At 35.4% G+C, this 17669-nt stretch overlaps 1 protein-coding gene across 4 annotated transcripts; it reads right to left on the minus strand.

The window, feature by feature from the left end:
• Positions 1-1239: 1239 nt before the first annotated feature.
• Positions 1240-17364, minus strand: LOC111407761 (glutathione gamma-glutamylcysteinyltransferase 1-like). 4 transcript variants are annotated; one of them, XM_023037422.1, is made up of 10 exons: positions 17259-17364; positions 16897-17026; positions 14414-14570; positions 12456-12694; positions 6397-6560; positions 5090-5141; positions 4289-4516; positions 3660-4169; positions 1962-2015; positions 1240-1828 (listed from the first exon to the last, which is right to left on the minus strand). In XM_023037422.1, the coding sequence occupies exons 2-10, from the start codon at positions 16969-16971 to the stop codon at positions 1514-1516; spliced, it is 1794 nt and encodes a 597-aa protein (XP_022893190.1). In that variant the 5' UTR covers positions 16972-17026; positions 17259-17364; the 3' UTR covers positions 1240-1513. The 4 variants fall into 4 exon arrangements, with proteins under 4 accessions (XP_022893190.1, XP_022893189.1, XP_022893191.1 ...); XM_023037421.1 differs by having other exon boundaries at positions 16897-17358; XM_023037423.1 differs by having other exon boundaries at positions 1605-1815; positions 16897-17358.
• Between the last annotated feature and the right edge of the window lie 305 nt (positions 17365-17669).

A 17669-nucleotide genomic window follows, 5' to 3' on the forward strand; every position in this document is an offset into this window, starting at 1 on the left:
GGTGGAAATGGAAAATCCATGAAAAATGAAACAAATCAAACAAACCCTAATTTCAATACTAAGATGATGAGAGGAGGGAATTTACTCTTTAGTTTTGTGCAAGTTGCCAGGAAAATTTTTGCCATCAAACAATCCCAAAAGGTGGAAAATGGAAAATTATAATAGGAGGAAAGAGGTGATACCCATTGATTGTATGACGTGACCTCATCATAACAATTCACGGGTCAACCACAACAGTTGTCAATCCTCAACTATCCTAGGTTTGAGATGGCCCAATATGAAGTGAAAAGTTGCCACATATGCCTAGGGCTTGCCATCTGAAAAGTTGACAAAAAGACACCCGCTGCAAAAATGTGAAATATAAGACATACTGAAGATCCTCTTATGGAAGATCTTTAGGTCATAGCAATGTTAATGAAGATGACCCGTAAAATGGAGGCTTATAGCTTTGAAATTTTACTGCGACAACTCATGGCACCATGCGTCAAAAACGAAGGTTGGGCTTAATGTCGCTTTGACTGAGGTGAATTCAATTTGGCCCCTTACATTGATTGCCCCAGATAGGCCAGGTATGCAAAATGATGTCAGTGCGAGCTTTCAATGACTTCTTGTTGTTTCTTAATTGGCTACCATGTGACCTGTCTCATAGAATGAGTAAAATTAATTTCCCAAACCCAGACATGAATATTCATATAAAGCGTGAACTTTTGGTAAGAGTATGAAGTGATGAATCATACATATGAACAAAGAGCTTACGAGCTGCCTCTAAACTTAATATGACCGAGGTTATGTAATGAGTGACGTCCAATATCTTATAGTCATGATTCGAGAAGTGACGATGCTACGGTATGTAGTTTGGTGTGAGTGACGTAGTAGCGAAGTCTTCTGGTGGTACTCATTCCGAGGCAACGCTAAGGCGAAGTGAATAGTTGCCCAGTTGGCGAAGAGTAGCAACAAAATAATTCCCGTGTCCAAACATGAATATTCATATATAAAATGGACTTTGATTGTCGACAAGGCATGTGTGCAAAGGCAACAATTACCGAAATGAAGTCTATTTTCCTGAAGTGCAGTTACTGTGCACTAGAAAAGAGCAGTTATTCTGGCGAGGCCCCAATGTGAAGGTGAAGCCTCTCAACATTGTTAGCTAACATTGGAAGCTGAGCTGAAATCGTTATCAATATGTCAACTTCAGTATAACTATATAACCAGTATGAACAGAATAACCGGAGATTATAATGAACAGAATATAACTTTTTCTCTTTGTTGGTACTGAGATTAACAGCCCAAGTAAAATATATAATAATTATATACACAGTATATTTAATTCCCTGGTGAGTGTAATGAAGGGAGAATAAGCAACTCATTAGCTACCATCGCTCATCGAATTCCAAAAGTGGGGAGGGGAGTGGAGGAGGCAAGATTGTTATAATCTACTAAGGATCTCTTCAACACTTTTGTCTATGCCATCCCTCATCGAATTCTAGAAGTACAGGACTATTATGAAACACCACTAAAGAAGAAAATTTGGATGTCTTGAGCAATTATTAGACTGAGACATGTATAATGCAAATTTGGGACATGCAATCATAGATACGTTTCCACCGGGTAATCTAGATGGCACTGAATATTCCTTTCCAGGTCTGCTGTTACCTCGGAAGGAGACACCATGGCTGAAAATTTTCATGGAAGAATTTTGATTCAAAGAGAATTTGAATCGCTGGAGAACTGTTACTTTGCCGCTTAAAGCATTGACACCCTGGGAAGCACATATTGCTGATTGTCTCAAACCTATAAAAGGCGATAACAATTTTTCTGCGGTGATCTCCTAAAAATGTTAGTACTTATATGAGGACTTTTTTTTTGGACTTGTAAAAGGATATGGATATTCATTTCTCACATCTTAACGACTGGAGAATAAAAGATACTTAAACTGGGGGTGGACCCAGATCTTCCTCTACCTTGTTATCGTTGCATCTCTTGAGAATAAGTAGCTGACTCCGCAAGTGCAAAATCTGCCATATCAACAAGAAAAATGAATATCACTTGCAAAGCAGAAGTTAGATGATGAAAAATGGCGATATGAAAGTCCAAGGTGAACCTAGAGAACCAAAGATGGTAAATATAGAACTCATCAAGCATTTCATCTCATTCAGTTATCCAATAAGAGTTTTACCCTTCTTTCCATTTGTAATGAGAATTGATGGTTCAAGATCATTCACAACTAAACTTTAGGACAAATTAACATGAAAAAGTTGGAGATCCAGGATTCGCCTGAAAATGCATATTTAGTAGTGCAGATATTAAGGATAATAACGGAACTAATAGAAGATCATGTTGTTCATTGTTTCATGTATCCACCTTCGAATATTAACGACGGATAGATGGACAGAAGTGGATGTAATGCATAGGATTTAGTGAGAGGTGGAAGAAATGAAGAATCACTACAAAAATTCTCTGTGATAAGAAGATTCCAATAAGGTTAAAAGGCTAGTCCTACACGAAATAATTCAACTGTCTATATTTATGGTTCCAAGTGTGGGTTATTAAAAGTCAGATGTCCATAAGATGAATGTAGCGGAAAAGAGGATGCTAAGATGGATGTATGGACACACCGAAATAGATAAGACAAGTAATGGAAATATAACTGAACAAGTGGAGGTGGTGACAATTGAGGAAAATAAAAGAACGAAAACTTAGGTATTTTGGGTTATGTTTGGCCCCTTCCGCATACTGACGTGATTTCAAAAGAGCAATTAGAAGAGGAAGGCATCAAAAAATAAAAATTAAAAATTAAAAAAATAATGTGCCACGTTGCATTTGTAAAGAATCTAGTTACTTTAGATATCCTAGTGAATCTAGATATGGATAGTGGAAAAACAAAGAATGATTCAGGTAGAGAAATGAATAAAGCATAGATGTTACTCAAAAATGTCTAGAAATTAATCTCAGAAAGAAAGCAGTCAAGTTTTTATTTATTTATTTATTTTTTTTTTTTTGGGGGGGGGGGGGGGGGGGGGGTTCATACTCTATAATTAACTAGAAAAGACCACAAATTCCAGTTTCACATTATGAATAGATATGAAAGTACGATAAGAATGATCGATCAAGTGAATAACACGAAGTGAGTATCTATAATTTTTCAACAAACAGTAGAACTTAACTTATGTGTCCTTAACATACAATGTTAAAAGCATAAATGAAAATGAATATTGCAGCTAAACAGTTGGGAAGGTTTCTATTTGACCACGAAGATATCCAAATGAATATAGCCCAATAAAGTTGTAAAACTTTAATTATCCTCAATCGCTGTCACCTCCAATCTATATGAATATTCTCAATTTTTATCTTATCCATCTTAGAACAACCACACATTGCAACACTCAAACAAGGAAAAATTTTTGTTTTCCTTTCTCATAATGAGGAATGAGGGTAAAGTTTATGCACACACACCAAATTTATTGGATATATGGTTTAATGTTTCAAAGCTATCTTATTTTAAATGGTTAATGAGGAGTTCAAGAAATAAGTGGAACAACATAACCAACACTTCAGATTTTTCTCAAATAAACAGATAAAACCCTCAATCTGGAACAATACAAAGGTTTAGAAAAGTTAGGAATGTGGTTCATTTGAGAAAATATAAGTGATATCGGTACCTCTTCTTGAAGTAAAGGAGGAAGCCTCTCAGTGGAAACTAAGCCAGACATATCCTGCAAAACCTGGTAGTCTTTGATACCCATCCATGTTTGTGGTGGCAATGCCAGCAAAAGTGCTGTCAAAATATCATTGCTTTCAGGGTGCAATCCAGAGTAACCACAGGAGTCAACACTGCAGCAGCTAGGCTCTTTTTGAGATAAAGGAACAAGCATATCAACTCCTTGCTCTCCATTGCCGTTGACCACAGTCCCAGACACCACTGTAACAGGCTTGTCGCCATTAGCCATGTAGCATCTCACACCTGTCTCCCGACAGCAAAACCTATCTGTCAATCCCGATTTTCCAGTCAAAAACCCAGCCCCTTGACAGCAAACACTTGCTGCAATGTTAGGCAAACTATCTCTGAGACCAATAGTCTGTTTGATTTGGCAGGAAGATTTTTTTGAAGATAAAATATCCGTTACATGCTTGTAAAGTCCAGTCTCTAGTACTTGTTTCAACACCTCCTCCTGAAAAATTGAACAGCCACAGTGAACTCAGAGAAATTTTAACATCCTGCGTTTTTATATGAAAATTATGAACCAGAAGCCATTTTTCTTCTCAAATCACTATGTTTACTTGTTTTCACCTTGATAGCCACCCTTTCTTTCTCTTCTTGGCTTACACCTTGACCACCTTCCTCTTGTCTGCGAACCTCCGCCACCCACTTAATGAACTCTGTAAAATCTGATGGGAGAGACTTGAAAACAGTAGAGATGACATAATTTACATCCTTCACATTGTTTGAACTTAACAGCACTGGAAGATCATCCATCAAGTACTTCGCAGTGCTAACCCAACTCTCATGTTTGCAGCTCTGCCAAAAGTATCAAACCATGAAATAAAGAAGCTACACCAGGGGGAAAAAATAAAAAATAAAAAAATAAATTTGAGCCATGAGGATAAAACCTACCACCTATGTGCACAAGTAAACCTACCACCTATGTGCACAAGTAAAGAGATTCAAATAAAATGTCTACACAAAATATAAATGCTAGGTCGGAAAGTTTTCATTTATGTTTGAAGTCCTGCAGCTTAAGTTTCTCAATTTCATTAAATAGAACAATTTCTGATAATATGCATCTTTAATGTGAACTGTTTAAAAAAAATAAATAAATAAATAATTCCATGAGTACCTGCCCCATCTAATATTATATTTCCGATGGTGGTGCCCATGATTCATAGTTCAATATCAAGTAAGAACATCTAATCAATATGTGATGTGAAAAGGAAGGATAAAAAGTTGAAAGAGTTAATTCAGTTCTAATTTTAAGTAACAAAGAATCTATTCTGCAAAAATATTGTAAATATATCGATGGAACTATGTGACCATTAAATGTAGTTTTGCTTACAAAGGTTAGTAATGTAATACTGGCTATTAGGATCATACCAGGGTATAAAGCAAAGATGATGCTCTCTGACGCCTAGATACGAGCATGAACCTGTAAATAATCAAGGTAAATGTAAAATGGAAAAAGTTTCAACTATGTGAATAGAAATGTTTGCCATGTCAAATACACCTGTAAATTGCAGATTACTCATATAAATCAAGTAATAATGACAATGTCAAAATCCAAGGATACAGCAAAAATGCATTACTTATGAGAATAAAGAATGTGATAACTAGGATGCATAATAATTGAAGGTGAATTCAAATCTTATCCAGTCACTTCCACTTTGACCTTTGAGCGCTCTCTGTCAACGCTCCCACCATGACTTCTTAAGGTGCAAACCTCAGGGCATAAGCATCAAGGTGGCTGAGGCATGCTCTCATAGTTTTAACCTCATCAATTGTCTTTACCAGAATCAGCTCTAGGCTGAATGTTTCATAACCCAAAAACTTTTAAGAGCTTTTGACTGGTTTGCAAATACAGCCCAACTCTAGAAATAAAAAAAATAAAAATAAAAAAACGGAAGATACTAATTAGAGAAGAGAACAAGTGAAGAGCATGGCCCAAGCACTATACTTCTACAAGAGATTGACAACTTCGCTTCTCTTTATTTATATTTTCCTTTGGAGTGAGGCTTAATTTTTTCATTCATATTTTTGTTGATGGTGTCTTTCTTTTTTTGTTGTGATTCCTGAGGGTTTTGCTCTTATAAAGTTAGAGCAAAAAAATTTCTTAGTCAGTCATTTGTTTCATTTGTTTTTGAATTTTAGTTCACTTGCAGATATGGTCGTGTTATGTGATTACTACATAGTTCATATATTGTTAGCTACACTCTGATCTATTTTATGTTTATAGTTACAAATTCAACTTCGAAATGTTTCATATGTACTTCTTCGAATTTATGGTTTATAGCAAGTTTGGTCTTTTTATAATATTTAAATTGTTTTAATGGTTTATGTTGAACCTTATGCTTCAAAATGCCCCAAGGTTTCCACCTCATATTGAAAGCAAAACACCTTGATACCCAATTTACCCTTTTCAATACTGATTGATTTATGAATGAATATGATGGCATTTTAAAAAGTCAGAAAAGTTCCTCCATTATAACATAATTTCTAAAATAAGAATGGTTAGGTATGATTCTGCTATCTGGTTCAGAATCTTGTATTTCTATCTCCATCAATTTTTATGGTGTAAAGTTACTAAACAGATAGTAAGTTCCAGTAAGTTATCATCAGATACCTCTGTACAAGGCAAACAATATAATATCTCAGAAAAGAGAATTCGGATCTGCATTTACACATACCCTCTATGTAGTCCAGTTGCTTCATCAATAGTACTCATGGCTTTCCAGAGAAGAGTTAGTGGAACCCAATGTGGAGGATATTTAAACCTTGCAACATCTAGAATAAGAGCCATATCCTTCCCAGCATGATATCCACCAATAGGTGAAAAGTGACCAGTTCCAGTCTGCAATATACACATTCGTCAATTTATTACGACAAGGCAAAGAGCTATAAAACCTACCCAAACTAGAAGGTAATTCTCCAAAGCATAATCAACAGAAATAGTCAATTAAGATGATAGTAACATAAAGAGAAACAAAACAGCATACATCTGAATTACCAAAAGGACACTGAGGAGAATCAGATGCGCTTGACATTATTAAGCACTATTGAGACGGGCTCAATATATGCACACGAAGATCTAAATATTGCGATTACGCGGTGAATAAAGAAGAGATGCATATCCATTTAAGAGTTATTGCATCCAAAGAGTATTCAGAAGTAAACTAGTGAAGCAATGTTCTATGTCAATATCTTTCAAGGAAATATAAAGAAATCACAATCAAAATCAAAGTCAAGGGTAATAAATAGAATAGCATCGATATATACGAAATAAAATCCAAGAACATGAAAAGCAACAATAACTAGACTTGATATAACACTCGAACACCCATTACTAGCCGTAATTTTTTATTTGCCTTGCAGAAAAAAATTAAAGTTCAGACACTAAAATGAAAATGTTTCAAATTTTTGGAAGATAAAATGTAAAATCTGGAAATTTAGTTTTGTCCATGATGTGAACAGTGTTTCAGGCAGCTAAAGAGAATTATAGAAGAAATAATATAAAATGTGGTCAAATGTGAATAAATCACAAAAGAGCTATCGTTCATCTCCAAGTTAGTGTCTGAACTCATACCATGATGGACGATCTTTCTGAAGAACCAAATGTCGAAACTCAACAGTTGATAAAAATGAAAGAAGCAACTTATCCTCAAGGATATAAGCCGACCAAGGAGGACAATATCTCCTTTTAATCAAGTTACAAAATTGGTCTCCAAGTAACAAACATTCATGCAACTCATTTCTAAAAACTTCATGTGGTTGTACATAGTGAGGAGCACAAGAAGCTAGCATTTGATATTAGCATGTAGAGAGAAAAGATTGCAACATCGAAGGCTCGAATATGCCTTGATTAGGAAACAATTCTTCTATATTGAAAATATGACTTTCATTTAAGTGTGATGGCCAATCAAATAGAAAACCTTTTTACAAATACTCTAATTTATATAGCACACCGAAAGTAAATTCGAAAATTTCATGATTGGAAATGATTTGACATTTTAACTTGACATGAAATTTAGGAATACTGTCCAAATAATGAAGAGCTAGTGTAGTGTGTCGATAATTAGTGGGCAACATCCTATTGTCAATAGGAAGAGTGTGCAATCGAGTGAGGACCTTAGAGAACAATGTGGCAACCCGTGGAATCTCATGTAATTGAGGAAGAACTAAAACAAAGGCAACATGAAAGTCATTCAACATAGTAGGCACCAGATCTAAGACATCTGAAATCTTTGACTTCGATGGCATTAATTTAGGTACTTTCTCAATTATGTCACTGTTAAGTGTATCGACTATAGATGTGGTCAAAATAGGGGACACAATACATTGTCACAAGTCTTGACTTCTGTGAATACGGAGGAAAGAATTGTACTATAATCATCTAAACAAGCCCCTAGAGATTTTATAGCTCGTAAAAAGGTTTGATCTTGTCAGCACACTTCTCAATAAGTCTTCCCACCACACTAAATGCAATAGGAGAAACCTCTTTGCATTTCTTTTAAACACTATCCAACAGAAGTGTAATCAAGTCCAATGTAAAGGTCATGATAGTCTCTATGGATGTGAAGACATTCGCTAAATGATTTCCTTTTAGAGCCACGAGAAAGTGTTGGAACATGTCAATAATCGTACGTTCACAATCTAGATCCAACATGATAAGGCAGTATTTTGCACTAGCCATGGTATCTAGTATCCTAACTGCTGTAGAATACAAATTGATGGATGTGCTCGTGAGATATGAAAATGATAATATAATCAAGGGAAAAATATCTTGCATTATTTCATCACAAAAGGGGGGATCGGGTGCCGTAATGCGGAATATTTTATCAAGACAAAAAACAATTGCTACTTGTATAGCAACTTCAAGATATCTTAATAGCTTATTCGAAACCAATGCCATGCTAAGTGTATTAATAGATGTAAGCATGGAAATAGAAGGCAATTGGTCCACTCGTGAAAGCAAATACTCAGAGTGTGCAAGTAACGATAGGAGTTCATTAGAAGGCAATGAAAACTGAAGAAGTTTTCGTCCATTTGTTAACAAGTGGACTCCTAACGTTTGATATTCACGTCCATAACATTTTTTTTTAATTGACAAGCCAAGACACTAAAATAAAAGCATATATTCAATATAATAAAATTGTTACCTCAAGGGACTTGCAAGAATCAAACAATGCTTCAATCGCAAATTTCAAATTGGCATGGGCTATTGTGGCAAATCTATCAATCAACATAATTAAAAGATCGCCTATAAATAACGATGGGAATTTCTCTTCTTCTTCTTTTTCTCTCTCTCTCTCCCCCCTTTTTTCCTTTCTCTTTTCTGTCTCCTTTTTTTTTTTTTTTTTTTTTTTTAAAAATAATCACACATGAGTCATTTTCCTTGTTTTTTTTTTTTCCTCCCCCCCCCCCCTTTTTTCCTTTTTTTTTTTTTTCTCCTTTTTTTTTTTTTTTTTTTTTTTTAACAACTAAGCAAACTCAACTATATATAAACTAACAAAAGGACATAATTGACCTAAATTACACGAGGGCAAAATTAAGAAGAATGAAAACGGAGGTTCAACTCATGAACTCGATCGTGTCTGGGCTGTTGATCGACGATGGTTCTGCTTGCCGACGAGGGGAGGTAACTGCTTGGTTGGCGAGGTCGGTGGCTGGAGATGAAGAAATGAGTGGCGATAAGCTGGGCATGGCAGCTGTCGGTGAATTGGATTTCAAGATAGTTTGTGAATGGACGGGTGGTAGTCTACGGTTATGACGGCATCGACTGCGAGTATGACCGGTGGTTGGGTGCCACGAATAGAGGCGACAATCGAAGGGCACAGCAGTCGCTGGGTGGTTCAAGCGAAAGTAAAGCTCTCTCCACAAAATCTCTTCCTCTCTCTGGTTATGTATGTAGCTGTGGAGGAAGTGACGACAGCAAGTAGGAAAATCAGCGCCTGTGATTTGGTTGAAATTTTCTGGGTCACCGTTTGGGTGGTTGAATTTGGCGGACTTGTCAACTGTGAAGTGGCCAGCGGTTACTATTGGTTGGAGGTTTGGCTTGTGGGGGTGGTGGTGTTTTCTTATGGGTTTAATGGGCTGTTGATGTAAGTTATGGGAAGATTGGTAGTTGTTGGCAGTTGAGAGGGACGGTTACTGCTAGGTACACGTTTTGGGTTTGGAGTTGCTGAGATGCTGATGGATTGGTTAGTGGCAAGCTGGTGGCGATTTTTGTGTGTACGTAATGGTGAAGATGCTGGGAAGTTGCGGGGCCTGTGGGTGTGATGGCGAGAGTTGCAGTAGCGGTTATGGTGGGGGTTGGGCCTGTTTCCCAATTATGGTGGCAGCGATGATGACGGAAGAGTAAATCGACTGGTTTTGAGCAATGGGTGAAGGAAGCCAAGTTTGGCTCTGATACCAAGTTGATGTAGAATCAAAGGGGATTTCAACAGTTAAGCAATGACCAGCAGAAAAAAAGCAGAAGACTAAGAAGAAATAGACAACAAGAAAGGGGAGAACTAAAGAGAACAGGGGAGAAGACCAGAGAAGAAGAGAATCAGAGGAAAAAGTTGGGGAGGGGAAAACTTAACCAAACATTTCATTCATCTTCATCAATTCATTGTCCCCTTGGAAGTTCAATACAAACATATAAATAATAAAAATAAACCTAATAGTTATGGGGCTTGGGCAGGCCCTAATACAAACCCAACTAATAAAGCAAAAGTTAATTAGTCCAAAGCAAAATAAGATGGTCCAACAGGTGATGCCCTCATCAGAATTTGTTGTGCATGTAGCTCATATAGAGTGGAATACAGGCTCTAGATCAAATGGGCTGATGGGGGCGAGGAGCGGAGTGGAATGAGAGGAGCGGAGCGCATTGAATAGAATGGAGTGAAGCGGAGCAACAACATCAGCTTTGCGCAGGTTTAATTCACTGTAGGATTGTTAGGGACGCTGAATGGGTTGGGGGTGCGGGGTCAACGCCCCCACGGTATGGTACAGGGGTATTTTTCTGTACGGGCCTTAAAGTCTTATATGAGCCTAGGCTAGGGTTAGTATAAATAATATGTTGTAACCCTATTTTACACAACTGAATAAAGAAATCTCCGCTTCGCTCTCGTGGACGTAGGCACACCGCCGAACCACGTAAAATTCTTGTGTTGATTTTCGTTTTCATCTCTTTAATATTGCGCATAAAATCCAACAGAATTTACTTCGCTTGTGAGTTTATTGAGATTTATGTCTCTCTTCTCATTCCCTAACAAGAAATTAGTGGTTTGTGGTTAATGAAACAAGGCATGGCTAGCAAGTGGAAAATGAGAGAAAACTATCGAACTTTTTTTCAGAAAAAAAGAGATGAAAAAATTTTAAGTTTTTATTTTCAGAGATTACTAAAATTTTTGAAGTCCATAAATTTACAAAGTTATATGATAATTCGTGTCTTCCTCTTTTTAAATATTTTTACATTTTAAGTAAAATGTTTCAGAGGCACTCGAGTCAAAAGGCCAAGGGCATCAAACTTGATAGATGAAAATTTGAAGTGAACAACAATATCCCGTAACTAGGGCTGGGCAAAACCCAACCCAAATCGCTTGGTTTTTTAAGTTCAATTGGGTTGAGTTAAAAAATTAAATTTGAGATTGGGTTGGGTTAGGTCTCGGATTATGATTTAAAACCCAACTCAATCCAACCCAATGAATTAAAAAAATTAATATCTAAGATGGGAAAAAGTCTCTAAATAAACACAATAGTAAAGATATGAGGACTTATAATTTATAAACATCCATTTTATTTACATAGATTGACTCACATGAACCCTTTGTACAAATGAAATGTTATTTGATAATAAAGTAAAAATTAAGAACATGATGATGAAATAAATAAACCCCAAAAAAATTGTAAAAAAGAAAATGCTTCATAAATTTTAAACTTATTTATACATTATTTTTTAGAAGGAATTCCTCATATAGCTACTAAAAAAATAAAGGTTTTCAAGTAATTTCAAACTTTAAAAGTTTATCTAAATTCAACAAAAAAATAATTGAATCCAACTTTAATTGGGCCGAAGCCCAAACTGACCAACCCAACCATGATCGAGTTAGGTTGGCTTGGGTTTAAATCATTAATTGGGTTGGGTTGGTTTGATTTTAGATCAAATCGACCATGTTGGGTTGGGTTTGGGTTAGAAAAAAATTGACCCGACCCAACGCGACCCGACCCAACCCATGCCCACCCCTACACGTAACAGCTCTGAGCCTCTGACTAACCGGCAAACGCAGCTTTTGAAGAAGTTATAGCCAACACAAGTAATTTTTTTTTAGCAGCATAGCTGCAGCTCATAAGGCATTACTATCTTTTTAATTAATTGAGGAACTTAATGGCTGACTAGCTGCCAGCACATGGTTCAGGCTTGAGAGAAGTAACCTGTGAGCACAACATAGAACCTAGCAAATTTTTTGAATAGCAATATATGCTGTCTAACTGCACAACAAATTTATTTCATTTCTCTCTTTTTTCTTCTCTCAAAAGAAAGAATAGAAACATCATTACTGAAGTCAGCAGAGAATATTTCATTAGAGTTAGCACTTAGTAACATAGTAGGTGATAGTCACAATAAGAATAGAACCGTGAGTAGCTCATATAACAAAAAATAGATCTTCCAAAAGATCAAGGTCCATTTGCAAAACTTAGAAAAAGGCAAAAAGGTCGAAGATGAAAGAAATTAAATGAGCAAACCAGAAGTTACGTATTTAACCTGATTAAAAGCTCCTCTATGATATGATGAGATCACATGACAATCATCTGAAGTTGAACACGACATTACATATCTACGAAATTCATCAATAGTGCTCTGGTTTGCACGAAAAGCTTCAACATTGGCTCCAGCACAATGAGCCAAACATACCACCTTCCCAAACGAGATGCCTTTATCTTTAACCTTTTCCAAAGGCTCGCAGCAGTCCAGCATAGATTCGTCAAACCATCTCCAAGGCCCTGAGTTGGACTTCTATAAGTTCATGATTCATCAACATAGTGATGAAACGTCTAAAAAATTAAGCTGTCTCTAAAAGAGAATGGTAAAACAAAGTTCAAGTTGAAATTTCTATAAAATGTCCTCCATGATTACAGATGCCTCCCATATACAAAAGGCCTTCTCACTTCCACCTTCCATGCCATGCTTTTTCAGGTAAGTGTCCCATAATTTAAGCCAAGTCATAAAAAGTTTTACTTTTGCACTTCCCCTTTACCAAAGTGATACAAGATAAAGTAGGTGGTCATAAGATTGTATAAATTTAGAAATGGAGTTTGATAAGCTAATGTCACAAAATTTAGTGAGAAAAAATTTAAAACAAGGTAGTGGTTCGTTAGAAGGAAATACAATATGGACAAAGTTCCAGACTTCACTTCTATAACCATCACTATGATTGGATATCAATAAGCTCATGACACCTACATTTACGGACAGAAAAATGTAAGGAAGTTGCAAAGTTCAAACTTCGAAACATTGAAAATGGTTCCCAACAATTAAGGAAGCCTTCAATATGCAAGTACTTCTTTCTCATGGTAAGTGGTGCATACCAACTTTCCAACCAAGTCCTAGAAAGTTCGACTTTTGCATTCTTCTACTTAGTAAAGACAAATGATACAACTTAGTTATTGGTGGAAGCAAACAAATTTTGTTAAGATCACATAAAATAAGAATTGGAAATTCATCAGCATTATCAGCAGGTGACACCTCACAGACAATAAAATATTTGGTAACTATATTAATATAAAATAAGACATTTTAATTCAGTGGATTACCACCAGCAAGAATAGTCTTCCAAAAATATTTTATCTACAATAACTATGATAATTAGGTGTCCAAACATGCAATAAACAGAAATGCCTGAGAAATGGATGAAGTTCTAATCATCAAGAGCTTCCAAAATTCTGTCAAAATGATCTAGCAAAAAGAAGCACGGATACACTACATTAGGGCACTTACTCCATTGCCAGTGTAGGTTCAAAAAGACAAGATGAAACATGGCATTAATGTTCAAGGTAGGAGGTATTCAAAAAAGTCTTGTAGTGGGGAAAACAAAAGATCTGGAAGTTGATTTTTTCTTCAGCAGTCATTTGACGCGCGCATGTTGCATTAACTTTCCTATGACGTTGTTAGTGGAATGAAGTTATTTAGTTTGTAAGATTTGATTTATTCTCTAGCTTGCCATGTCATCATCCTCAACTGACTTAAAATAATCCCTCAGAGTCATGCAATTCTGATACAAGCATAACATTTTGATATGCCCTAACTAACAAAATAGAAACAATTTAAAACAGTGATGAAGTACATTAAAGAGACATCTGAAGAGCATCAATGTGATAAATAACCAAGACAACTCTTTAAGCAATAGTAATAGAAGGGAATGTTCAGCATGTGTACGCTTTGATATTTGAAATGTCTCACATGAAACAAAAAAAGAAAATTGAATCACTAATTGAAACAGCATAGCACATACCTCACTACAATGAAGAATAATACAATAATGCTACATGCACATCACAAATTTGTTTACTATCAGATGATGTGACAAGATATAATTGACTCAAAGTTTCATCATCAACTAAAAAAATAACCCCCCCCCCCCCTTCTTTTTGCCACCTTACCAATCTGTAAAGGAAATTGTAAATGGTGATGTACAAATAGCATTATTCACAATAATAAGTTACCTTTCCATTTTCGACCCGGATCAATAGAAAGGGCATTCAAGACCATTGACAGACTAGCCAAACCACAGTATGCAGGTTCAGATTGTGTCTGAAAATAAGATATCAACTTGAAAAAGACTTCCATAGTTCCATTGTGGATGGCCTCTGTGAATAGTTTCTGCAGTGGAAGACAACACAAAGGGCTAAATACTACAGAATAGACAAATGGTTGATGTCTTCTAGTGGTTCTAAGCCATCCACATTTAGGATGCTTAGAAAGGAGACAACCATGGTAAACTAAGCACAATATTCTTTTTTCTTGCCTCTTGAGAACTCATCTTGTTTCTTTGTCAAACAAAAGTATGAATCTAATATTAGTTACGGGGATTAATAGTAAAGAGAGAATAAAGTCAAATAAAGTTAATTACAATATATCATATTACAAACTATATAATTTTAGCATTAAATGACTTGTCAGCCACTCGCATCGGCCTTTTTATTCAAAAGTAAAATTAGAGGATAAATCTTAAATATATTATTACCTTTTAGTGACTTTGAACTTCAACCTTAGATGGACAAAATAGTCAACGTGCCAAAAACTCTAGAAACACCAAATTAGACGAGCAATCTATTCGTGATACACATTGAGATCCAAATAATTCAGTACTTAAAAAGAACTATCCTTTGATACTTGGATGGATTTGGAGATTTCCTATTATTAATTCAATTATTATACATGAAACTTCCTTCATCCTTGTATTCGTGTCCAACGACGAGATAAATTTTTAACTAATACCCAGAGGATTTGACAACACACATATCTAACTATCATTGTACTTTTGTATGACTGTAAGACGCACAGCACTCAATTCCAATAAATATAGCAATTAAAATTGGTTAAAAGGTTACATCAATGAATATTAGCAGAAGATTATAAGATTTCAATTTTTTTTGGAGCTATTTTGTGATTTCTGTTTTACATCAACTGGCCAGTTGATAAGTATATATTAAGAATTGAGTGTTTACCTTTTGAAAGTGCAATTATCGTAACAGTGTAAGGAAGGCCGAAAAAAGGTGAAGTGAGAGATTATAGTATTAACAAGGCTAGTGATAGAAATATGTACATATAAAATTTCAGAATTTCGTTACATATTAATGCATGTTGATGAGTATACTCGATCCATTTAAGATTTAATCATTCGAACCAGATCACTAAATAGGTGGGAAGGATAGGTTATTCTCATGCAACGCCCATTTAGACTAAGCCACAACTCATATCAATATAATTGCCAGCGCTAAAGAATATCATTTTTTCAATCCTCATCTGATCAAGTTGCAATTCAAATTGTTTCAAATTAGTAAAACTTCATTATATCTCTATCATGGTGTTAATGTTTTTTTTCATCCATCATACAGCCAATGTAACATAAATATTTTGTGCTGAACTAATGAATATCACAGATAGTTATTTTCCCATGTTTAGTTTGTTTGTACCAGAATAAAGGTTCGTATATGCAAGTAACGTTAACAATCTCCTCCTAAAGCTTTGATTTCAGGTTCTGCATTACTTCCTGCATATTCTTAATGCATTCAGACTGCATTTATTCCTTCAAATGAAGACAAGCAAGGGGCACCACGCCAAAAATGGTGAAGAGATAGACAAATAGAAAAGGAAGATCCAAAAAAATATATCAACACACTCAGGGAAAAGAAGTACGTGAATATTTAGTCGGCTGGCAATCGAACAGGTAAAGAGTACAGTTAGGTAAAAAAAATTGTACTGGTGCTTTTGTGTGCTCTCCATGACTGTCAAATTTCTAAACCTTTCAGAACGACCCCTTTAACGGAATATCAGTATTCATATATCCATCAGCAGGGTCAGAGAGCAGAGTTCAAGCATTATTGTAAATTTCTTATCAAGACATGGAGAGTGACGAAAACACAAAATACAACTGAAACCAAAAAAGTTAATTAATGTTAAATCACTCAATTTAAAAGCTTATGTTGCCATAAAGGTCACATGTATATCATTTAAAAATTCTTCAACAAGCACCTGATGGGGTTTATGATTTGAACCCCGACCTTTGCGTCCTATGAACCATTTTATCTAAAAGTTTAAGCACTTAGACAGCCAAATGCATATCATTTAGATCTTATGATCAACAATTAAAAAAAAAAATTAATTATTATTAATAATAAACAAACAAACAAACAAAAACAAAACAAAAGGTTCCTAAAATTCAATAATGTGGACTTCTAATTCGACCAATGGCTCAAAAATGGTTCAGAATGTAACAATTATCAATGCAATACTACGCCCACATATTCGTTAGACAGCTCAAGCACTCCCCAAAATTCATTATATTTATCACAATTAGAGTAAAAATAGCTTTGAGTGTGAAAAAATGAAAAATCAACTATGAACATAAAGGAGCTTATTTCATCCCAAAACACAATGAAAATTGAGTTAATCACAAAAATTATAAAAAAACACAGAGACATACCTTGCCTTCGGAAGACGCCAAATCGATTGCAGGGGGTGAAGGGAGGATACGCCTGTACAATCCTGCTGTTGCCATTTCTTGATCACACGCACAAAATTTTCTCAAAATTACTCACTTGACTCTTTGCAGACTAGCGTTTTGCCAAAAATAAAAATAAATTAAAAATTAAAAAAAAAATTATCCTCAGAATCTGTGAATGAAATACTCCGTTACAAACCCAGCATTAAATATCTGATTCATAATGAAAGTATGCGGGGTTGTGGGAACTTGCAGGGCTGTGTATTGACTGTGTCGTAATTAACCACGAGAATTAAAACGAATATGGAATAAAGAGTGAATAGGGACGAGGCAGTTGTTCTTACGCTCAACTTTGAAGAGAATAATTGGTGCTTCGGCAAGAGGGTCGGTTTTGATTATTAGGGTCTCGCCAGTGACAATCAGAATTGATTTTTGAATCATCAGAGAAAGATAGAAATGAATTACATTTATGAGTTAAGAAATCAAGAATAATGGCTGAAATAATGAAATATCACACGGCTACTAGTGGCCCTTGATTTAGTAACCGCTTCGAGCTTGATACCCCTGATGGAACCATTGTCGTCAGTCCTAGTTCAAAAATTAATTTTTTTGGATAAAAAATTATTATCAAACGAGAGCTATTTTTTGTCGTTTAGTCCCTGTCTAAAAGTCAATTTTTTAATATAATAAGTTAGTTTGGAAGTGATTTTTCATCCCAAAAAATTGATTTTTTGATTGTTATTTCACTATTTCAG

This window comes from Olea europaea, chromosome 13 (genome assembly GCF_002742605.1).
Source record: "Olea europaea var. sylvestris chromosome 13, O_europaea_v1, whole genome shotgun sequence".
NCBI classification, from domain to species: domain Eukaryota; kingdom Viridiplantae; phylum Streptophyta; class Magnoliopsida; order Lamiales; family Oleaceae; genus Olea; species Olea europaea.